We start from the raw sequence: 24,636 nt of genomic DNA, 5'->3' as shown, positions 1-24,636 counted from the left end.
AAAAAAAAAAAAAAAACTAACTGTGAGATGCAAAGGGAATACTAAAGTGTCCTTTAAAATTAAGCCCATAGTAGAAGGGAGAAGGGCCTTTACAGTTTAATACAAGATTAACAAGGTGTTGACACATTCATGCAGGCAAGGGGACAGCCAGGCCTGCCAAATCTTCAACCTTCCCAAATTTTGTCAACAAAACACAGTTTAAATTCGGGACAGATAAACATGGAAAATGATTTTACATTTTGACTCAACCACCCCTACCCTCTTTACCGCCTTCCTCACTCCCCTGCCCAGTGAAAGAGCTGGAGAGAATATGAAGAACAGGTATATTTAGAATTTTATGATATCTGATGTAATTAGACCTTTACTTTCTACAATACCACTGTCTAGTACAGTAGCCATACATGTAGCTATTTAAATTTAAATTTTTAATGAATTGAAATTAAATGAAGTGAAAAATTCTGCCCCTTAGTCTCAACAGCCACATTTCAAATGCTCAGTAGCCACGTGTGACTAGCGGGTGCTATGCTGGACAGGGCAGATATAGAACATTCCCATAACTGCAGGATGTTCTATTGGACAGCACTGCTCTGGAATGGTTTTGAAATAAATTGTGCCAATTTAGTCTTAAGGATTCTTTACTTTGTATCTCCTGAAATAAATATTAGCTAGGTGGGGAGGTTTGGGGCTAGATGCACGTGTATTTGTATTGCTACATTTACTGGGATCGCAGTTCTATTTGAGGGCTTTATTTTTTAACATGGTAATAAGATGTGCTGTCTGATTAACACCCAGCATGTTCCATGATACCTTCTAGCTGGGTCCTACCCTCCAGACTCTGTTTGGGTGAAGGAATGAGAAGGGCAGAACAGAAACTGCAGCTACCCATGGATTTGAGAGATTTCTTGGCTCATCTCCATGGTTCAGAATCAGGCCTCCTTACTATATGTTTCCAGGATCTAGATATCCCAAAGGTCATTTTTACTATCCCTCCTATTTAGAATTGGAAAGAATTAGACACAAAATCCATGATTCTTGGCTCCCAACCCGGGTATGGCTGGTTCATGTGATTTGGGGTAGGTTAACTTAACCTCTCTGGAGTCCTTGGGTGGTGCAAAGAGTTAACTCCCTCAGCTGCTAAACGAAAGGTTGAAAGTTCAAGTCCACACAGAGGCACTTTGGAAGAAAGATCTGGTGATCTACTCCCGAAAAATCAGCCAACGAAAACCCGTGGAGCACAGAGCTACTCTTACACAAATAGGGTCGCCATGAGTCAACTCGACAGCAACTGGTCAAACTGGTAACTTAATCTCTCTAAACCCCGGTGTTCCTGACCCTCAAATGGGAATAATAATAGTACTTAATTTGTAAGGTTATTGTGAGGCTTAAATTATTTAAATTGGCTAGCATGATTCCTGGTGCATGACAAACCCGTTGCCATTGAGTCGATTCCGACTCACAGTGACCCTATAGGGCAGAGTAGAACTGCCCCATAGGGTTTCCAAGGCTTTTAATCTTTATAGAAGTAGACTGCCACATCTTTCTCCCATGGAGTGGCTGGTGGTTTCAAACAGCTGACCTTTAGGTTAGCGGCTGAGCTCTGAACCACTGCACCACTAAGGCTCTGGTACGTACCAAGCATTCAATAAATGTGAGTAGTGGTAGAATAGTTGTTGTTTTGTTGGTGATGCTAAACAAAATTTCCAGAGAATGATTATCTGATTATCTGAAGCATCTTGACTGTCATAAAGAGGATCACTGTTATTTTAAATAAAAGGATAGAGAAATTGTTTCTTCTAGCCCCACTGCTTTATCAGCCTAACAATGAAATGTTACCATTTTAAAGACCTTTGTGCTCACAGCACATTATTATACTATTCAGGCCTCCTGTGATTTGCAGTTTTCACCGGCTTATGTAATGTAGCTCTCTAGAATCTATGTCTTAGCCCGTTACTTTCTAGCCTTGAAACTAAATGAAACCTTGATGTGTTGAAAATAGTCTGTAAGTCGGGCATGTTATCAGTTCAGTCTTGTTTCCCCAACATTTCTCATTAGTGAGGATTTCTCCAAGAGTTTTGTCATTGGTAAGTCGTTTGCTTCCTCGCTGTTATTCCTCAGGCTGCCCCTCCTCAGGCAGGAGACCTTGTATGTCCCAGCGTCATTATCTACAATTCATGAAGCATAAGCTCTGTCTCATGAGCAGATTTTCAAAAAGACACAAGCAGCTAAATTCAAGCATGAGTGGAAGATGGCATTAACAAAAGTGGCAGTTCATGTGGAAAGCAGGGGTTATGACAAAAGCAGCCAAAAGAGTTGAAATCTTTATTTTGAGGCATTCTCACAACAAATATGAAATCGGGGGAAAGATTAAACCATAAGAATATTTTCCATGCTTAAATTTAGAATATTTTGACAGTTAAGTATTTCCCTCCAAAAAATAACCATTCCAGCAAGTTAATTTTGAGTGACTAGGAAAAAAACGATAAATGTTGGTTTTGACACAAATTAACTCATTGTGAGGAAATCAGGGCTGAAGTTCGTCTGTTACATGGCTTTCTTACTTCTGGTTTTAGCTTGCTCTGTTTTTGCATTAATTTGGGGACCCTAATTTTAAGGTATTAAAAGCACTGGTTTGAAGTACCTAAAGTAAAAAGGCTTTGAGCAACATATCATGGAATATTACTCAGCAATAAAAAGGAACTAACTATTGAAACTAGGAGTCCCCGGGTGATGCAAACTGTTAACATGCTCAGCTGCTAACCCAAAGGTTGGAGGTTCAAGTCTACCCAGAGGCACCTCGTAAGAAAGGTCTGGTGATCTCCTTCTGAAAAATCAGCCATTGAAAACCCCATGGAGCATAGTTCTATGCTGACATACATGGGGTCACCATGAGTCAGAGTTGACTTGACAGTAAGTAGTTTTTTAAGTATTGATATAGGTAGCGAGCTGGATGAAGCTCCAGAGATTATGTTGAGTGAAAAAAGGCTAATCCCAAAATATTACATAGTGGATGATTCCATGTATTTAATATCCTTGAAATAACAGAATTTTAGAAACAGAGACAGATGAGTGGTTTCCAGAGGTTAGGGACACAGTGAGGTGTGGAGGGAAGTGTGTGAGGCTATAAATATGGCAACGAGGAATCTTTGTTGTGATCTAACTACTCAGTATCTTGACTGTGGTCGTGGATACATATAATACATTATTATTATATACAATAAAATTGTATAGAACTAAATACACGTGTGTATATGTGTAAACACACACACATACAAATGAGTACAAGTAAAACTGGGGAAATTTTAATAAGATGAGTGGATTGTATCAATGTTCATATCCTGGTTGAAATATTGTACTATAGTTTTGCAAAATGTTACCATTGGGGAAAGCTAGGTAAAGAGTATGTGGAATTTCTCTATCATTTCTTATGACTGCATGTGAATCCATAATTATCTCAATAAAAAATACAATTTAAACAAAAAGCACTGATCAAACTTCTAACCTTGACTCCTTATAACCTCCATTCTCTACCCTACCTCTCTACTGAAAAACTTCTTTACAGACTCATCAAATGTTACAGTCACAACAGACCCAAGAGATGAGCCAATCTCGTGGTTTCCAGCTAAGAGAGTTCAAATGCAGGAATGGGGAACAAAATTTCAGAGACAGAATCATAAATTCATCCATAATAAGGCCGCATACTAAAATGCAGAGTAACTTTCCTTTGCCTGGGATCATATCAACTCTAAGTCGAAACACTGGTTATACTCATACACATGAGAAGCTCTGGCTGGCAGTTTAATATGGCTTTGAACAATTTTACAATGGAGAATACAATTCTTAACAAATGCAATTAGGTTGAAAATAATTCATCACATGAAGTTCGTAGGAGAAAAAAAAAAAAAAACTCTTTAGTAGTTATGACACTGCCAATTTGTCCAACACCTTTTACAGCTTGGTTTACAAACTTCCTCTAGGTTATAGGACAGATTAATAGTAGGGGCAAGTCTGAAGGGAAACTTCCAGACTCCTCGTCCAGAGCTCTCCAATGACAGCCTCCAGCTTCTCAATGCTCAGTACAAGTAAAGTCCTCTATGCCTCAGTTCTCCTGATAACCTCCAGTACAAATGTCTGGTGTCTTGTGTGATGGGCTACAGTTTAAATACTATTTACATAAAAATGCTCTGTAGCAGTTAAGTCTTCATTAACTTTGTCCTTTACAAAAGCCTGAACTGATAAGGAAAGAGATATTTTCTCAAACTTGTCTGATTGTTAGTTTTATTTAGTTGAAAGATCCAAAGCACTCATTAAAACTTATGGAGGATGCATAAACCTACAGGATATAAGAGGGTAGAACTGCTGGGTAGAAGAGTGACCAACTGCATTCAATTCGCGCTTAAGATAAAGGCAAAAAGATCTTATTATCTTTTGTCTTCACAGTAAGGCAAAAGTAGACACTCCCAAATCCTCAGATACTTGTGCTAAACTAATTTGTTGTTGTTGTTGTGTGCTTTCCAGTCGATTCCAATGAATTTAGACCTCTGGTAACTAGACTCAACTTCCAGCTCCTAAACTGTGACACGCGCTAGACATAAAAAGCTCGTCAGTGATTGTCTTAATTATCTAGTGCTGCTATAAGAGAAATACCACAAGTGGATAGCTTCAACAAACAGAAGTTTATTCTCTCACAATCCAGTAGGCTAAAAGTCCAAATTCTGGTTGTCAGTTCCAGGGGAAGGCTTTCTTTCTCTATTAGTTCTGGGGGAAGGTCCTTGTCATCAATCTTCCCTTGGTCTAGGAGCTTCTCTACGCAGGGTCCCAGGGTCCAAAGGACATGCTCTGGTCCTGGCACTACTTTCTTAGTGGTATGCGGTCCCACTGTCTCTCTACTCACTTCTCTCTTTTATATCTCAAAAGATACTGACTTAAGGCACAACATTATCTTGCAGATTGAGTCCTGCCTCATTAACATAACTGCCTCTAATCCTGCCTCATTAATATCATAGATGTAGGATTTACATCACATAGGAAAATCACATCAGATGACAAAATGGTAGACAATCACACAACGGTGGGAATCATAGCCTAGACAAGTTGACACACATTTTGTGGGGACACAATTAAATCCATAACAGTGATCTAAACCTGGTTCCTTCCTCAGTGGATTGGGACACTTTGATGACTTTTGATGGTGACCTTGGCATTCAACTGGTGCCCTCTGTTTATGTGTTCTCGTGGCATACAGAATCATCATGTGTGCTCTCTACCAGTGGTGCACAGCATGTGGACATGGGCATGGAAGTTAGGAGCACGCAAATGGCATCTTGGTCAAGAGCTCAGATTCCACGGTCAGACAGTCCTGAGTTTGAACCCCAACTCCACCACTTACTAGTTTGTGACCTTAGAAAAGTCACTTAATCATAGATATGAGTTGTGAGCCTACGTTAAGGCTACTATGCGAAAGGCATAATTCTATGGGGAAACAACAGTGAACAAGATACGTAAAGTATTTGCCCCCAAAGAGCTTAGCTTTTACTGGGGGCAAGGAAAGGAGTCAGACAAATATGTAAGCAATAAAACATAATTTCAGGTTGTTTCATGTTCAAAGAAGATAAAATAGAGGGTGTGCCGCCCAGGTGGGAACTATTTTTAATTGGGTGGTTAAGGAAGGCCTCTCTGAGGAGGTGACATTTTAGCTGCTATCTAAGTAATAAATATCCAGCCATTCACTGATTTTAGAGAAGAGTTTCGCAGGCAGGCAGAATAGCAAGTGCAAAAACCCTGAGGCAGGAATGAGTTTGGTGTATTCAGGAAAGAGAAATAAAGGAAGAGAAGGAAACCAATGTGCTTGGTTAGAGTAAAGTGAACAAGGGAAAGAGTAGTAGAAAAATCAGTAAGATCACACGTGTAAGGTACTTAGCGCAATGACCAACATATAACAAGAGCTCTAAATGTGACAGCTTCAAAAGAGGAAGAACATAAGAATAGTTTTTATTGGTAAATCCCAATAACTACAGACATCTTCAGAATCAATATCCACAGGCAATTGCTAATCTCACCAAACGCTTTTACCTCTATCCTTTAAGGTGTTTCACATTTTCTTCAGTGACAACCATACTTACATAGAAATTTCTTTGCTCTAAGTGCAGAGCCTCTACTCCTCAAATTCCATTCATAAGGATCCCTTCTCGGTGATGCATACTTTCTGCCAAGGCTCAGCATAAGGCTCATGCCAAGATACATATTTGCCCAATAAGCCGTAATGGTTTAATATATCAGGTTGAAAATCCACCATTTGTATTTACCATGTTATGTGAATTAATCCTGTATTCTGAAACTATCATTAGAGCTGCTTGCAGTATAATTAATCAGCATGGTGCATCTCAAAATTATTCTGTATGAAGAGAGTGATCACAGCCCAGGCCCCCAGCATTCTGTTGGTAAAGAATTTAATTGCGAGATGTGGTGTTTGTCAAAACAACATAAGTACATCCAAGACAGGGGGTGGGGGACAGTGGGAGAGAAATAAAAAGGATGAGAATACTGCCTTCTTTATTTAAGTGCCTTTAAAAGCAGATTGAAAGTGCAGAGACTGGGCATGTATTTTAAGAATCCTCTACTGATTGATTGAGAGTCACTATGAAATTTTCAATAAATAACATGGATTCTCCAAAATTTATAGAATTCACTATAAAAGGTGGGGGAGGGGGGCCTTCAGTGTCCTTTCTGTGTCATCATTTAAAAAAAAAAAATTTCTTTTTTTTTGGTGGGAATTTGGGATACCGAACCTGATTGCTTATTCTCATTATCCCCTCTCTCCCACTCCAGATGAGTAGAAAGTGAAAGAAGATTGTTTGTATCCTCAGATAAGCATGAGGTAAAAATAAGCTTTGTGCTTGCTGTTCCCTCTACTTGGAATACTCTTCCAGCTCTTCTCAAGATGATTTATTCTTATCTTAAGCTCTGGGCTTAAATGTCACCTCCTCAGAAGCCTTCCCTGGTCACTCACCTTAATGTAGGTTCCCATTCCCCACCCCACATTGTTATTCTCTCTCATAACATCCTGTTTAATTTTCTTTACAGCAATAATTGCAATTTTTAATAACTGGTATTTTAATAACTGGCATGGTACAAATGGTTTGCACTTATCTACTGACCAAAATATTGGTGGTTTGAACTCACCCAGCGGCTCTGCAGAAGAAAGGCCTGGTGAGCTACTTGCATAAAGATTACAGTCAACAAAACCCTGTGGAGCAGTTCTACTCTGTAACACATGGAGTTTCCATGAGTTGGAATCGATTTGATGGCAATGGGTTTTCATTGCGGCAGCTAATGGTAATCGTTCACCATAAATCCATCTTCTCCTCTGCCCGGGTTGCACAGCTAGACTACATTTGCAGGCCTCCCTGCAGTCAAATATGGCTGTATGACAGATTTCTAGGCAATTTGATGCAAACAGATTGGACAATGATCATTTCTATGATAAAGTTTTTTAAAAGTCCATGTGCCCTCTTCAGTGCTCTTTGCCCTTCAGCTGGCCAGCCGGATGGAGGCAACCAGTTTCTAGGGGACAGTGGAGGCATAAGATAAAAAAGGCCCAGCTCCCCAAATCAAGATCCACTCTCCAACCAAGAACACCAGCCTTGTACCATTAAGTGAGCAAGAAATAACCTTCTGTTGTATGTGAGCCATTATATACTTATTTTTGGTCTATTTGTTACAGTAGCTAGTATTATCCCAACTAATAGACCCCCAACTAAAATATAGGCAGTCCCCAGGTTATCAACAAGTTCCATTCCTAAATGTGTCTTTAAGTCAAATTTGTAGGTAAGTCAGAACAGATGCATACAGTTTTTATTTAGCCTCATTTTAGTGCAAGAAAAGGCTCAAAGTCTTTTCAGTGATTTAAAAGCTGGTCATGCAGCAAGTGAAGGTGATGGTGATCAAGAATTTGTTGTGAATTGGGATTGGTTCAATCGTTTCAAAGTGACGGCAAGTATGAGTTGTCCATGAGCCCAACATTCATAGCCTGGGGACTACCTATATAAGCTTCATCAGGGCAAAGACCCTATCCTTCTTGTTCATCACCATTGCCATCGAGCTGATTCTGACTCACAGTGACCCTATAGGACAGAGTAGAACTTCCCCATAGAGTTGCCAAGGAGCAGCTGGTGGATTCAAATTACTGGCTTTTGGTTAGCAGATGAGCTCTTAACCACTGCACCACCAGGGCTCTGATATATGGTCACCACATCGCACTTCAATAACTACTACTGAGTGCATGCCTGCATTCATGAATGAATGAATGAATATATCTTACATTTATATTCCTATATAATCATAGATCTCATATTTATATAGGTATATGGATCTATAGCTTGTGGAAATCCTTTGTAGAAGAGATAAGGTGAATTTGGAAATTTATACTTTACTTGACAGTCTCCAGGCATTATGCTGTCTACTGCAATGACGGCTTGCACCCAATTCTTGTTCTTCTCCTCACCATCCTCATTCTGCCAGTCTCAACAAGGAAAGCTATTGATAAGGATTTAAATCTTAACCTTGAATTGTCTGGCTCCTGTCAGCTAAAAACCATACCCGTGACATGGTTTTAACACAGTCCTTTGACATTAGCATCTTTTTAGTGTCAAGATGAAGAAACGGGCTCATTTTAGTCACACTAAATTTTTCCCTGTGTCATGAGCTGTTTCTGTCGCCAGCTTTCTCCACCTTTTCACTTCTTCCCCCTTCCCCACACCCACCAGGACTGAATGAAGCCTGTATCCCCTGTTGTATTTAAGCAAGTTTGTCGCTCTAACCACAGTCTAGGGATTTCAAAAGAAAACATCCATTGTAAATTAAAAAAAAAAAAAAAAAAAAAAAAAAGGAGCCTAATGGTGGATTTTCTACAAGGTTTATTCCATATTGCCTTAAAGTATGAACATGGTAGAGCTCTGCTTGGAAAGTGATTAATTTCTTGAAAACGCTAAGGTCACACTAATTGACACGACCTGTGTAATTAAGCAGTCTCTGTTTACACACCAGAAGCTCAGCCGCTGTGAGGCTGAGTTTGCCTGACAGAATGTCTTTACATGTCAAGAGATCAACAACCTTTCTTATGTCCTCCTCGGTCACCTACACAGGCCCCTGATTGCTGTTCAGAGGAGACATGCTCTGGCATTGCTGTGTGAAGATTGGGCTGGCCTGGCAAGCATACGAAATAGGATGTGAGAGCAACAGTATCAATGTCAATTGGGGAGAGCCTACTTAATAGGCAAGAGAGAGTGTTTTCAATTAAATGTCGCCAGGACTCAGGTTTTCAATGTAACTGGTAAAAGCTGCATTGATATGTAAAGAATAGAGTTTTCTCATGCCAAGAAGGTACTCCTCTCTCTCACTTCCCCACAGAGGCAACAAGAACATAAAAATATTCGAAACTAGCTTCCCATTTAGTGTCCTGTGAGAAAAGCAATAGGAATTATAAGGCTTGTTCATAGGAAACCTTCAACCACTGTCTCTATGACACCTCTCAGGATAGCTGCGGGGAAGACTAATCTTCCTCTAATCAGTTTAGTCTTAAGATTTGGGAACTTCAGTAGGATTTCTTAGCAGAGGACTGTGAGATGTCTGGGGGCTGCTTTCCTCATGTTCCATCTAGATCAGCCAACAAAGCTGTAATGGGTCTTTCCAGCTCTTGAGAATTGGCCCAAAACTCCATAGGTTAAGGGAAGCCCAGGCAGCCTGCTGAAGTGACAGCTTCTTTTTCTAAAAAGTTCATGCAAGTAAAAATTGACCAACACTGTAGCTCTGTTCTGGAACAATGCTCAAGTTCTTCCCCTCCAACACAACTCCACATCTGCTTGATGATTTTTATTGTTGTTATTTGCCATCAAGTTGATTCCAACTCATGGTGTCCCCAGGTATGCAGAGTAGAACTGTGCTCCACAGGGTTTTCAAGGCTGTGACCTTTCGGAAGCAGATCATCAGACCTTACTCCCAAGGTGCCTCTGGGTGGGTTTGAACCACCAGTCTTTCAGTTAGCAGCCCAGCACTTAACTATTTGCACCACATCTTGGGGATGTTCTAATGCCCTCCCTGCAGATGCCATCTTTAGGCTTGCTCTGGATTAAATTTGTCCCCCTCAAAATATGTGATGGAATACTAACCCCTATACCTGCGGATGTAATCTCATTTGGGAATAGGGTTTTCTTTGTTATGTTAATGAGACCATATCAGTGTAGGGCACATCTTAAACCTAATAACTTTTGAGATATAAAAAGAACAGATTAGACACAAAGAGAAGTGAGTACAAATGGGGGAAAGACAGATGCCACATGAAGATGGCCAAGGAACCAAGGAAAGTCAGGGCTATAGAAGCTAAGACAAGGATTTTCCCCCAGAGTGGACAGAGAGATGGAGCCTTTCCCTAGAGCTGGTGCCCTGAACTTGGACTTGTAGCTCCCTAGAAAATAAATTTCTGTTTTTTAAAATCACCCACCTGTGGTATTTCTGTTACAGCAGCACTAGATAGCTAAGACAGGCTATATTAGTGCCAACATGTCTTTTGAAAATCCCTCTCAGGCTTTCCTAGGATTCCAACACATGTTCATGGGTAGTCACTGTAACTCTGATATGCTAAGACCTTCTTATTGCCTCATTAAGTATCTTCCAGAGACTGCACAAGTTTCTTACTGTTCCAAAACATTAGATACCATGTGAGTCAGACTGCTTGGATTGAATAACTACCTCACCACTTCAGTAGATGTGTGTGACATTCAACAAATTGCTTAAGTTCTCTAAGCCTCAATTTCTTCATTTACAAAATGGGGATAAGCCATATTTGCATATTCCTAACAGGGCTATTGTGAGAATAAATATAATTCATATAAAGTCCTTACTACAGTGGTTCTCACAGAGTTAAGTCCCCAATAAATTGTTATCATCATCATCATCATCATCATTGCCAATGTCCATAGGTGTACACAAAGTTACTGACATGGACACATACATTTATACACATGTATATGGAACACAACGAATGTGTGCACAAATAAAACAGTAATCTCAGTTCAGCTAGGAATGAACCGAGACAGAGAACACAGGAAGAGAAGTCAGCTTGGGGTATAGGACAAATAAATGAGGATAACAGTGAGTTTAGTGTGGGGTTTATTGAGCTGAAGTTCCTGGAAATACCCAGCAGCCAGGTGGATGGCTAGGTCTGCAGCTGGACTTAAGGTCTCAGAGACCCTGACTCAAGTGTCCTCAGTGCACAAATAGTGGTTAAGATGCCAGGAGTGGAGAAAGATACTCAGAAGAGCCTATCAGATGAGAAAAGTTCTGGATGTCAGAAGGAAACTTGGGGACACCAACATTTACAGTAGGATGGAGAAAGAGCATCCTTTGGAGAGGGCTGAGAATGAGCAAGGAAATCCAGACGATCTTGTTGTCAAGGAATCCAAGGAAGAGGAAGGATTCAAGAAGGATGGAGCGGTCAACATCACGAAATGATGCAGAGAAACATGGGAATAGACAGTCATTAAAGAAATAAGACTGGAGAAAAAAATGAAAGGCTGAGTAAGGGGATATTTGAAGTTTTACTTTAACTATCTTAAGGCAGTTCATCTATTCTCTGATTGCATAAATATTCACATGCCTATATGCATAAGACCATGTGTTAATTGTGTAAAAATGATAATTACTGAAATGTGTAAGTGTACAGAGATACAAAATAAAATGAGCCAGTGTTCATTTTGCGATAGGTTCCTTCTGTCTCCTCCCAAGAGGTAATGAGTGGGTAAAGGGAACAAAGCAGGTTAAACACCTGAGATCCAATAAGGAATTTGTCATCGTTGATAAAGACAGCTCTTCTTTAACCCAAAAGCTGACTCTGTGGTGGGTCAAGTTTGCTGCCACTGTTAAGGGAGGTCCATCTATTTTAGGACCAGTTCAAGAATACTAGACAAAAACATGTCAGGATTCAGATAAACACTATGTGCATGAAGAACAGTATGAACCTTGTGTCAGTCAGATCTCATGTCTAATCAAATGGTACATTCTCTAGGACAGTAGCACTCTCAGTGAAAAGACTACGTTACAGGGTATCAGTTATAGGACTGAACCAGTGGTTCTCAACCCCCTAGGGTACATGTGACAATGTCCAGAGACATTTTTGGTTGTCATGATCAAGGGGTGGGAGTGAAAGTCTACTGGCATCTGAGGACACAGGCTAAAGATGCTGTTAAATATCCTAAAATGCACAGGACAGTCCTCCACACACACACACAACAAAGAAGTATCCATTCTAAAACGTCAATAGTGCCAAGGCTGAGAAACCCTGAACTGAACTAATGATCCATCTTTAGTTTACCTCAAGGATCTTCATCAAAGGCTTACGTTTATATATTATCATTTAGAAATTACTTAGGCATGCATGTATGCATAATGTTGCTTTTTCTTTGATATTTTGTGAAGTAAGCAGCTCATCATTTTTATTACATTTTACAGTTGAGGAAACTGAGCTGGATTACAAGACTTGCCAGAAATCTAACTTGTGCCTCCTCATTTCAGTGCTCTTGCTACTAAGTGAAGAATATCTATTTTGTCTGCAGAAATAAAACTTTCTAGACAGTCTCAAACATAATAGACTAAGTTGATTTTGCATCTTGTATAAGAGCTACATTCCTATAACTCAAGTCTTTCAGCAGATCCAATAAAGGAAAGCAAATCCCTAGAAGTCTTACACTTTTTTTTTTTTTTTTTTTTAGGTCTCTAATGCCACCAAAGTCCATTCTAAACTCTGGTGCCCTGAGAGGTACAGCAAAGTTGATTCTGGTACTCATAAGGCATTAAGCATGTTTACAGGCATGTTTATCAGGCATAGACTGTTGCACATCCTGATACGCCTTGATACTAACCCAAGCTTGGTCAAAAGAGATGTATGGCCCATCTCAAGGCCAAAGCAAGTTACAAAACAGTTTATGTTGAAATCCAACCTTAATGTTTCAAGACACTTAGCAACACACGCGTAGTAACATCACACATGTTGTTTCTACAATTTAAGGGCAAAGCTGACTCAACATAAAAAATCCTGTGCGGGTATGAAAATGCCCAAGTTTACTAATGTGGGGGCAGAAGTCAGCCTGGGGAAACATTTTCCAGGAAAGTAGAAATCTATGGATTCTCGTCATTCATTTCTGTTAGAACAAACAGTGCAGAGATCAAGAAGATTTCACAGAAATACTTCAGAATCTTAGGAGAGAATATCTTCTACCCACTGAATTCATTCTTTAAGAAATGAGGCCAATAAGTCTCACCTCTGAAAAAAACAACAAAAAAATCCTGGATACTAAGAGATCTTGACATCTAAAAATCAATGCTCAGATTCATCCCTTCCTTCGCTTTCTCTCATTAGAGAAGGTGCACCTAAAATGTCTCAATATTTCTCAGAAGCCTATCACAGATCATACATTTCAATCTGCATATAAAGCTGACTAAATGTACCTAACAACACATTTTAAGCACCAGGCTGTTTTCCCTGACATAATGGGCATACATGTATGGATCATTACTCCCATTATTCTGACAGGGAAACTAACCTTGATCCCACAAATGAGCTTAGTCATAAAATCAGATGGAGAGCAACACAAGGGTCTAGAACTTTGCTACTCCAAGTGTGATCTGGGAATCAACAACATCAGCTTCACGTGGGAGCTCGCTAGAAATATAGAATTGCTGTCAAGTCGATTCTAACTCATGGTGACCCCATGTGTATCAGAGTAGAACTGTGCTCCATAGGGGTTTCAATGGCTGATTTTTTAGAAGTATATCACCAAGTCTTTCTTCTGAGACACCTCTGAGTGGACTTGAACCTACAACCTTTAGGTTAACCGCCAGACAAGTTAACCATTTGCACCACCCAGGGACTCCAGACCTCAATGAGCACCTGTAATTTAACAAGATCCACAGGGGATTCTCACCACTTTTGAGTTTGAGCAGCACTGTCTACAGTTCAGTAACCTTTCCTAAAACCAAGTACCATTTTGTGTTTTCAAAGTTAACATGTTTGTTTTCATGTCCTCTTCTTTTAGTAAATGTATACTTATGAGGTTAACCTACCACTCGTGCTTTAAGTAGAGACATATCTGACTGACCCTGGAGAACATTTACAAGGACATTCCTGAAATAGAATTACATGTCACCCATACCATCCTAGATAAGCTCTGCTTCTTAAGGGATCCAGTTTTAAAGAACGATTATTGCTAATGATTTCCAAGATCGGAAGAAGAGAGCAGGAAGAGAGGAAAGAAAAAGGAGACACAATTCTAAAATGGACCAAGTTCTTATTTACCAGTTTTCTATTTGCACAAATTTTAGGGAAAGAATCCACCACTTCAGAGGTCTCTAGGTAGGTCACTTTAACTGTGGTGGTTAGGCACGTGAGCCCCTTCAGGAAGCCAAACTAGACTCCAAGGACATCACTATCTTAACCAATGAACTCAGGTGGTTCAGTCCCAACTCTCCTCTAATGAAAACAACTTCAAGAGTGCAGATACCTAGGAGACCAAGAGCCTCATCTTCCCTTCACCTCTGGGGAAACAACTATACTCAGTATTGTTTTCTACCTAAGCCTTTCTTGCTTTATCCTGATATTCAAGTCGTTTTTGAGAGTGAAGAAAGACAAAAGACCTACCTGGAATCTCCGCATGTCACGTGGATTTCCTGCATTCTTTAGGCAATTTTGGTTACATTTGAGGAAAAATTTCAAGAAGAACCTGTGAAGAAATAAATCCTCAGGGTTAGCTTTTCAGTCTTGGCACAGGAGGGAAACAAGCAGTAAGGCATGTCTAGATTGTGCGTTTTATTCTCTTTGTGCATTTTCAGAAATATTCAGAATGGTGTTATAGCTACTATGTCATTTGAGGCTTTACCCTTTGTTTTCCAACCAACCTGGACATTCATTATGGAAGAACTGCTCCCAGTACGGCCAACAGATCTCAAGAAAGTATTGCAATATAAACCCCCTAAAGAAGTCTTCGCCATAACTTAAAGCAGGTTCCAATTGGATATAATTGTCTGAGAATTACCCACGGTCCCCAACAAAAACATGGAATTTCAGCCTTATAAATTCACCGATGATGAGGCAGCAAAGCACATGCTGGATGAATATAAGGATACGGTAACCACTTTTTATCCTACCATCTCCAAATACAATGTTCTAACTGGTAGTGGCTACAGGAAGTAGGTAAGATTCACATGCTGACTAAACTCATTTGATTTCTCAGATATTTCCCGTATGTTTTTCTTAGACTGCCTGCTATAGACAAAACCATTTGTGACTGAATAGTGTAGTAATGATATTAACACGAACTGTACCAATGACAGCAATTATACTGTAACAACAATTGTACTAATGAGAATAATTGCTCGCCATCAACGGAAAAATGGATAAACAAAATGTGGGATAGACATACAATGGACTATTATTCAGCTATAAAAAGGAATGAAGCTCTAATATATGTTACAATATGGATGAACCTTGAAAACTCTATGCTAAGTGAAAGACAAATATTATATGATTTCACTTATATAAAACCTAAAACCAAAAAACCAAACCCATTGCCGCTGAGTCGATTCTGACTCACAGTGACCTATAGAACAGAGCAGAACTGCCCCACAGGATTTCCAAGGCTGTAATCTTTACAGAAGCAGACTGCCACATCTTTTTCCTGTGAAGCGGCTGGTGGGTTGGAACTGCTGACTTTTCAGTTAGCAGCCGAGTGCTTTAACCATTGTACCACCAGGGCTCCTGAGATGAAATACCTAGAATAGGCACATTCACAGAGACAGAACGTAGATTCCTGGTTACCAGGAGGAGGGGGGAATGGAGTACAGAGTTTCCGTTTGGGATGATGAAACCGTTTTGGAAATAAATAGTTGTGAAGGCTGCACAACATGATGAATGTAATTAATATCATTAAATTATATGCTTAAATATGGCTAAAACGGCAAATTTATTTTATATATATTTTACCACAGTGAACCACTATTCAAAAAAAGAATAATTGTGCTAGTTAGAGTAGTTGTTATTATTGTTATTATTACCGTTATTATTATTATCACCATAGCAGTAATGTGAATATTATCGAGAGGGAAGTCATTGACATTCTCCTTCCAACGGCAGCCATCCCTGGTTCCCATGGCTGATAATATTTGCCACCTGTGTGTATTTAAGCCATTTGAGCCCAGCTCCGACAGCCAGATTCAGGTTGTGTTAGAAGGAGCTGTCAGCACACTCTCTGGCATCTTCAAATCAGACAACTGCTAGCCACCATGAGGGGGTCCATCTGGTGCCAAAATGGATTTTGAAAGGCAAGCAAACAGGGCACTAACTCTGCCAGAGAGAAACAGAATCAAGAGAGCCGGGGATCTTCTGCCTCAGGGGTGAGCAGGGCGAGGCGCCTGTCAGCAGCCCATCGTTAGCACAAAAGCTATGCCGGGCACACACTGGATCCCTGTTACCCTAAGCTGCCCTGTCACTTGACATGCTGGCAGAATCCCCTGCCCGCCCTCTCGACAGCGGATCGCTTGCTGAAATTGAAGGCCTGACCATCTGTCGTGGGGAAGAGACAGCCGTCAACTGGTGCCTGGGGCCTTACACAAGCCCTTATGTGGCAAAGATGCTTTGAAGGGACTATTCTTCTGGGGAAAGCCAGCTCTACCCCAAGGGGCGCTCAGGAGTTCTCTCACAGTTTTCCCCTAAGCAGGAGCCAAGTGTCTGACCCTTTCCGATCACACTTCCTTAAAGGAATGGAGAGAAGTTAGAACTTTAAAATATTCCCTAAAGAGAGACCCAGTTAGATGAGGCTCAGAAATTTGGAGGATGATTTGTCAGGCTAAGTTTATAAGGTATTTGTAAACCCGGAGGTATGTACACGTCTGCTGGCCTATGGAGCAGATCTCAGATTCCGAGGGGGCTTTTAACAAAGCCGGGGTATTGTAACTCAAAACCTCACTTCGCTCTAAGGAATTACCACGTTTTGTGTGGCAGGTGTGTTTTATAAAGTGTTGTCAGGAGAAAGAGGCAGGCAGCCTTGCCCCAACTGTGGGAAACTGACCCACCGCAGGACAAAGCCTCTATTTACCCTGCAGAGTTCCATAAACTCCAGGAAACAGCCCAACAGGGAGCAAACTCCTTTTTAACTCAACTCTTTTTTTTTTCTTTTTTGGGGTGAGAAACCCAACACCTTTCCGTTAACTTTCAATACCAATAATTTCATGTTGAGTTCATGCAGTGTGTTATGTTATTCCAAGTACGTATGTCCCCAGTATCTCACTGGATCCTCACATAAGTCCAACCCATTAGGCAAGTCAAGAATCATCAGCCTACTTGAAAGGCAAGAAAACTAAGACCCAACAAAATTAAAGTATGTATCTACTGTAAAAAACTAAAGTAATATCCTACATTGGCCAAAAGTATGAGTTTTCCATGAATTACAGGACTTTGTAAGTGACCTTCAGCACCACTTAGTCTACCTTCCTCATCTTGCATCTAAGAAAACTGAAAGATCAGAAGACTGACAAGGCTCACACAGTTATACCAGCATGAAAGCTAGAAGTATCATCCACACAGCCTCACTTCTAGTGGTGTGTATGACTTTTCCAATATAATGTTATCCTTCTCAAAAGCCAACCCAACAAGAGGCCAACATTTAAGCTATTGAATTTTTAGTCTACTACCTCAATTAGGAAAGTGACAGTCATAAAACCAAAAGTGATATCTATTAAAAGTTGTGTTTAGGTTCATCCTGAAGAGTTGATCAGTCAGGCTAACGCAGGACTTTATTCCATTAACTGAGCTGAACACGTATATTTGTAGAACAAAACTGATCATTCAACAATTCGCTTGTGTCACATTTCGCCAACCAACAGATATGCAGTATATTCAGTAGCATCCATGTGACTAGCATAGTAATGGATACCAAAAGGTAACTCTGGGTTCCCCCAAAGGGAAAATTAATTGAATTAGCAAACAGAACCTGCCCCATCTGTATGAAGATGTAAAATAACAAAAAAAAGAAACTTTTTTTATCCCTAGCACGTGACACAGGACCCAGAACCAAGTGGGTTTTCAGCAAGTATTTGTTCAACTAAACAGAATTCAAGTCTTCCAAGGGTTAGAAATGGGAACATTCTCCCATAAAGACAGCAGTAGAACATACTGGACAAGAGCATGGGTTGGAGATAAGACAAGCCAGGACAACAAATTTGGGTGGCTCCTTGAATGTCAGTGGCCTCATCAAAGTGTGAGAATGATAGTACCTCTCTCCTAGGACCATGGAGCCCTGGTGGCGACGTGGTTAAGAGCTCAGGCTGCTAACCAAAAGGTCGAATCCACCAGCCACTCCTTGGAAACCCTATGGAGCAGTTCTACTCTGTCCTGTAGGGTCGTCATGGGTCAGAATCAACTCAATGGCACACAACAACAACAACCAAGGACCACTGGACTGTTTTTATCCTAATCTTAGCTCTATTGCTTAATTAGTTGTGTGACTTTAGACAAATTATTTAACCTCTCTGGGCCTCAGTTTTCTCACCTGAAAAATGGGGAAAATAACAGAACCTACTTCACAGGGTTAGTGAAAATTACATAAAATGACATATGTAGAGTATTTAAATTGTGCCTGGCATAGAGGAAGTGATAATTGTTTTCATCATCATTTATCCCTGCCAACTGTCCATGGCCTAGCACGCAATGATGTTTAGATTTAGATTTTCAGATACAGAAAGTATTCTTGGGGCAGGTGGTGAGGAGGGTATGTGGGAACCTTCTGTATTTCATATGTAATTTTTCTGTAGACCTAAAACTGCTCTAAAAAAAATAAATAGATTCTATGACAAACAAAGTGGTCTTCTCTTTGAATGTAAAAGTTAAAAAAAGAAGCAAAGATCTGTGTAACCAATAGGAACTATAGGTTTCACTGAATGACCTAAAAAAAGAGAAAAACAATCACTAGGGAAAGGCAACAGTGACAACATCAGCTTTACCCAAAGGCCAGGACACGCAGGAAAAGACACAGCTGCCTAAATCACTGAGGACTCCAGCTAGTCAGATGTGAAGGGCGCGTACAGTAAAACTGTCCATTAGACAACAGCTTGTAAATCATTAATTATTATGCAAAGCATTGCAATGGATCTGGGCTGAGCAGGTTGAGTTTCTACCTCCTCTTCACCCACCAAATTCCAAAAAATCACGTTTAGATGTTTTCAGCTATTCTCATAATGTCCAGGCTGCAAAGGAAAAGCATCAAGGCACACCTAAACAAGACACACAATCCCCATTTGCAGTCTGAAGGCTCCCGGAAAGTTCCCCTGACTTATGCCTGCAGATGGTTATGTGGCAGATGATCCTTCCAAAAGATATTCAAGACACGGAGGCTCATTCTGGGCCGATGCAGAAAACAGCTGTGTGGAAACAACTGTGGGCCCCTTCTGTGCGAAGTTCAAGTAGCTCCCATGTATACTCACAAAAGGGTAGAGAGGGAAATGCCTCATGGTTGAAAGGGCCTGTATTTCCATAGGAGTTCCTGAGTGGTGCAAATGGTTAGCACGTCTGGCTGCTAACCCAAAGGGTGGAGGTTAGAGTTCACCCGCAGGTACCTTGGAAGAAGGCCCCGGCAATCTACTTTCAAAAAATCAGCCATTGAAAATGCTGTGGAGCACATTTCTATGCGGACACACATGGGGTCACCACGAGTCAGAGTTAACTCCATGACAACTGGCTTTGTTTCCATAGACTGAGACTTCACCCTTTGCTTTGGCAAAGACGCACAGAGCCACCTTCCTCCATGGCCAACTCTACCGCCCAGAAACAACCAAAGAAGGCTTTCCAGGAGTACAAGTCTTCTTCCAAACTGAAAATATTTAACCAGAAAGCACCTATCCCTAACCTGAATGCCTGAACGGCCAGGGGCTGTTTAAGAAATGCCATCACTGCCTTGTGGTCACCCTCAAGGATGCGGAGCTCTGTGGAGGAGTAAACAAGAGTCCCACAGCCACTGCCATGAAAAATAGATCTCTCATGAAAACAGGGCAGGGGAAGCAGGAGCCAACAGAGTTAGTTAGAAAGAGAAAACTCTATTTTCAATGTCAAAGAAAACTTTTTGGTTCCTAATATATAGAAGCAGTTGTAGAGTACAGTTCATCCATGTGAAAATAGGACACTTGTAAGCCAGCCAAAAACCCAGGGATGCCATGGGATGGGCAGAGGAGGATGAACTTGTGTAAGGGTTGTTCACTGCCAGGCTGGCTTCAACTCCCTTGCTGATACTAAAATATACTACTGAGAGAGAACTTGCCTTGACTCAAATGCCCACAGTTCTGTTTTGAGGTGGGGAAGGCAGAAAGGAGAGAATAAGATCACCAAGGGCATTCTGTCTAGATGAAGCAAATTCTCTCCTCCCTCCCTGCAGTGGAAGGTGAAATGATACCAAGTTGAGGTACTATCTTGGGGATCCCAGTGGGAGAGCATGTAGCTGTCCCTATTACTGGCCACTGACTTCAAGGAGTTTACCTTTTCCCCTGGCCATGGTTCCTCAGATCTTGGGCATTTCTGGAAAGTGTTCTCAGCGTGAAGGGATAAACATGATCAGCTCGAAATGCATTCATTACCTCAGAGCTCAGAGTTTGGCCCTGATGGAAGGACATCTGATTAGTGGTAAGGATTTTTTTTAAAAAAGGTGTTTGGATAGCATAGCAGGAGACTACAGAATTTAAAAATAGTTTTAAGAAAAAAACACTCACTGCAAATAGGTCTTATCAGGCTAGAAGTCAAATCTGGAAAATAGGAAAAATGGTCAGGTTAGCGAAAGGATAGAACCAGTCTAGTTGTCTTGGAGTCACGCTGAGTTGACTCCAACTCATGGAGACCCCATGTGTGTCAGAACTGAACTGTGCTCCACAGGGTTTTCAATGGCTAATTTTTTGAAAGTAGATCACCAGCCCTTTCTTCCGAGATGCCTCTGGGTAGACTCTAGCCACCAACTTTTTGGTTAGCAGCCAAGTGAATTAACCATTTGTACCACGCAAGGATAAGAAAGGGTAGAGGAGCAGATGAATAATCAGTGGCCAGTGGGGAAAGAATAAATTGTAATTCCTTAGAAATGACATGGAGAGGGGAGTCAGAGTGAGGGTGCTGTAGCTTAATCCCTCCTTCTGCCTGCCTGGCCCAAATCATTCTCGTAGCAAGGTCTGACTAGAAATTATATGTGAAAGGATGGCACATTAAAAGATTAAAAATTTTAAGTGTGTGTGTGGCAGAGAAAGTGTCCATCTTCAGGGATACTCTTAAGAAGATGACCCAAACGCCACGTTTCTTGCCAAAATGTATGAAGTTACAAACACTGACCCTGGATAGACCTTTGGATCATCCTAATAGTCTGATATGCAGTAGGAATGAGGCAGATCATAAACTCAAGCGTTTGTGTGTCCTTCTGGGGGATGGGGACAGACTGAGGACATGTTTGTCTTAATCTGTTTCCATTACAAGGAACACAATCTTCAAGGAATCTCTGGGCACAGAGTTCCCGCCAACTGGAGGATAGGATTTGTGAAAAGTTCCCCAGGTCTTTGACTTCTGGGTCACTGGTGCAAATCCTTCTCCAGGCTGGAAAGATGAAAGTGCAGGTGGCAACTCTGCTTCAATAACAATGACCCATTCCACAAATCTAAGCATACAAAGTGAGGTGGGAGGTGCCTCAATACCTCAACTTAATAGCGATTTGTACCCTAGCAAACATATGACTATACCATGTGCAAGGTCTTGTTCTAAGTACTTTAAGTGTACTAATTCATTTAATCTTTATGACAAGCTTTTGAGGTACTATTTCTATTCCCATTGTACAGATAATGTTACTGAGGCAAACAGAGGTTATGTACTTTGGCCAAGGTTTCCCATCTAGTAAGTGGTAGAGCTGGGATGTGAATGTAGGCAGTTTGGTTCCAAAGCTCGCATTCGCTAAACTGTATCTCTTTGCTATGTACTTACCAAATCTGGTTTAAATCTCTTTCAATTATTATCTCCAGATTCATTCAAAATTACATCTGAAACCAGCATAAAAATTTTTGGCATGGTCACTAGAATATTCTCAGTTATAAATTTTAATACATTTCAATTTTGCTCATGACCACTCTCACCCTGTTTGTAATCCCACAAATGCATTTGGACCATAATGAAAATCCAATGGGTGGGTTTAGCCACAGAGCCAAACCAAATGCAGAGCATGATGACTTTGGTTCAAGTATTACTCCAAAGCAAAAATAAAAGAAGAGGAAAGCACTTGAATTCAAATTTCCAGGAAAACTTCTTGACTCTCAGAATGATGGACTATTTAAGTAATGGGCAAGGAAGGCTGAAACCCCAGAAAGTGTGAATCTGTACTCAGTGTTCTGTCAAAGGGCTGGATCAGTGAATCTTTCAAAGTCCCCAGTTAACATGCTCATCTGCTAACCAAAAGTTTGGAGGGTTGAGGCCACTCACAGGTACCTAGGAAGAAAGACCTGGCAATCTACTTCGCAAAAAATCAGCTATTGAGAACTGTCTGGAGCACAGTTCTACTCTGATACACATAGGGTCGCCATGAGTCAGGGTCAATCCAACGGCAGCTGGTTTAATAATGTCAAGATTCTCCCTTCCCAAAATCATTGGTCCCCTACTCCTCACCTTCCAGTGTCCTTTGCTTCAGTCACAAGGAGCTACACCCTGTGCCCTGAACATGAAGTCTCCTTCCTGCCTTTGCCACAGGCTGTCTTCCTGGGTCTGAAATGCTTCCTCTACCCCTACACCATCTCAGCTCCCCATAATCCTACGTATCCTCCCAGGTGCAGCTTAAACACACTGTGCCCGAAACCTTCCCGAATATCGCCAGCTAGAATTGATCACTTCCTTCTCTACTCTGTCACAGCACTTTTCATACCTGGTCTTCATGTCTCATAGTACAGTTACTTTTTGTCATCGTCTGCCCCCTGCATGACACTACAGCCTCCTTGAGAGTGCCTTTATCCTCCCCACGACATCTGATACAGCTGTATATGGGGGACACTCCATAAATACCTCACTCAGATTGACTGCAAATATTAAAGGCACTAAACTTTGGATTACAGCCCACAGATTATTTCTTTTTTCTTTCTACTTTTTTCTATTTTTTCTATGAATTGGCATTACTTTTAATGAAAAAAATAAGCAACTTTGTTATTGTTAAAATTGAATACTATTCACGCTATAACTTGGGGAAAGTTACTTCCATTTTGCAATGGATAAATTAGGAGCTAAAAATGATGAGTGGCTTTCTCAAAGTCCCTGTGCTCTAAGATTTGCCAGTTAATTCAAATTAAAACAGTTAAGAGCTATCCATCTTACAAATTATAAAGTGTAGATCATTTATTAGTTTCATGTATGCATAATTCATATAAGAATATCAGCTGGGCAGATTCCATGCCATTGATGTCCTTACTTTCCTACTTAAAAATGTCTCAAGTTAAAATTCTAAAATATTTCCTCTAAGTTAAACCTGCTACTCTGCTTAAAACATATCACCGTAACCTAAAATTTTAAAGTATTACCTCTAAGTTAAATCTGTGATTGTACTCAAAACATTTAAGCGTAGCCTAAAGGGACAAAAGGCCATGTCTGAAAGAATCTGAAATAGATTTCTCTCCAGCACTTAAATCTCTTAATGGTTTGCTATTTTTTTCATTTAGCAAAGCTCCCTAACCCATTGCCTTCAAGTCAATTCCAACTCATGGTGACCCCATGTGTTACAGTGTAGAACCGAACGCCATACAGTTTACTTGGCTGTAATCTTTATGGAAATAGATCACCAGGCCTTTCTTCCATAGTGCCACTGGATGGGTTCAAATCGCCAACCTTTCAGTTAGAAGTCAAACATAAACCATTTGCACCACCCAGGGATTCCTTAGAACATCCATTTATTCATCCAATCAGCCCTTCATTCAAAAAGTATTTACTAAGCACCTACTATGTGCCAATCACAATGCACACAGAGATAACCCCGTTCCTGCCCTTGTGGGAGCTCACCAAAATACAATTCTCAGTCCACCTACATCATCATTACCTGGGAAAGTTTTCCTGACAGGGGTAGGGATGGAGTACTCGAATTCTGATACACAGAAAACCTTGAAAACTGATGTCTAATCAATTTTTTAAAAAACAACAATAATGTTAATATTATAAGTGAAATGAGAGTTACATGCCAGAAATAGTGAACCACAGAGAAAGGATGGACATTTTATCACGTGTCACTGAAACTTAGTGCAAAAACTTACATCAAATCACCTCTGAGCAAAAAGTGAAATGAAATCCCCTCCTCCATATGCTCTTACCCCCACCTCAAGCCACAGAGAAAGAAAAGCATTCCTGGCCGCCATTTTTGCTTTACAGAAGAGAAACAAGATCGCGTTTCTACAATAAATCCCCCTTGGAAAAAGGCAACAGCTGAAGAAGCTGTTCCCCAAGAGAAGGACAGGGAGTCTTGCAAAGGATGAAAATTATTTTGAAACTCTTTTAAATCATCATCACCCTTGTAAAAATCTTGCCCATTTGTCTGCTTGCTTTTCTCACTATAG

The 24,636-nt window shown here is 40.6% G+C and overlaps 1 protein-coding gene across 1 annotated transcript in view; it reads right to left on the bottom strand.

Annotated features, from left to right (window-relative positions):
• EBF1 (EBF transcription factor 1) overlaps nucleotides 1-24,636 on the bottom strand; it is a 501,677-nt gene that overhangs the window by 147,248 nt on the left and 329,793 nt on the right. Inside the window, exon 8 of the mRNA XM_004371251.3 lies at nucleotides 14,687-14,768. Coding sequence (XP_004371308.2) covers nucleotides 14,687-14,768 — 82 coding nt within the window. The remainder of the gene's footprint in view (nucleotides 1-14,686; nucleotides 14,769-24,636) is intronic.

Source organism: Trichechus manatus, unplaced genomic scaffold (genome assembly GCF_000243295.1).
Source record: "Trichechus manatus latirostris isolate Lorelei unplaced genomic scaffold, TriManLat1.0 scaffold00011, whole genome shotgun sequence".
Classification (NCBI taxonomy): domain Eukaryota; kingdom Metazoa; phylum Chordata; class Mammalia; order Sirenia; family Trichechidae; genus Trichechus; species Trichechus manatus.
This window is presented reverse-complemented; position numbering and strand designations above follow the sequence as displayed.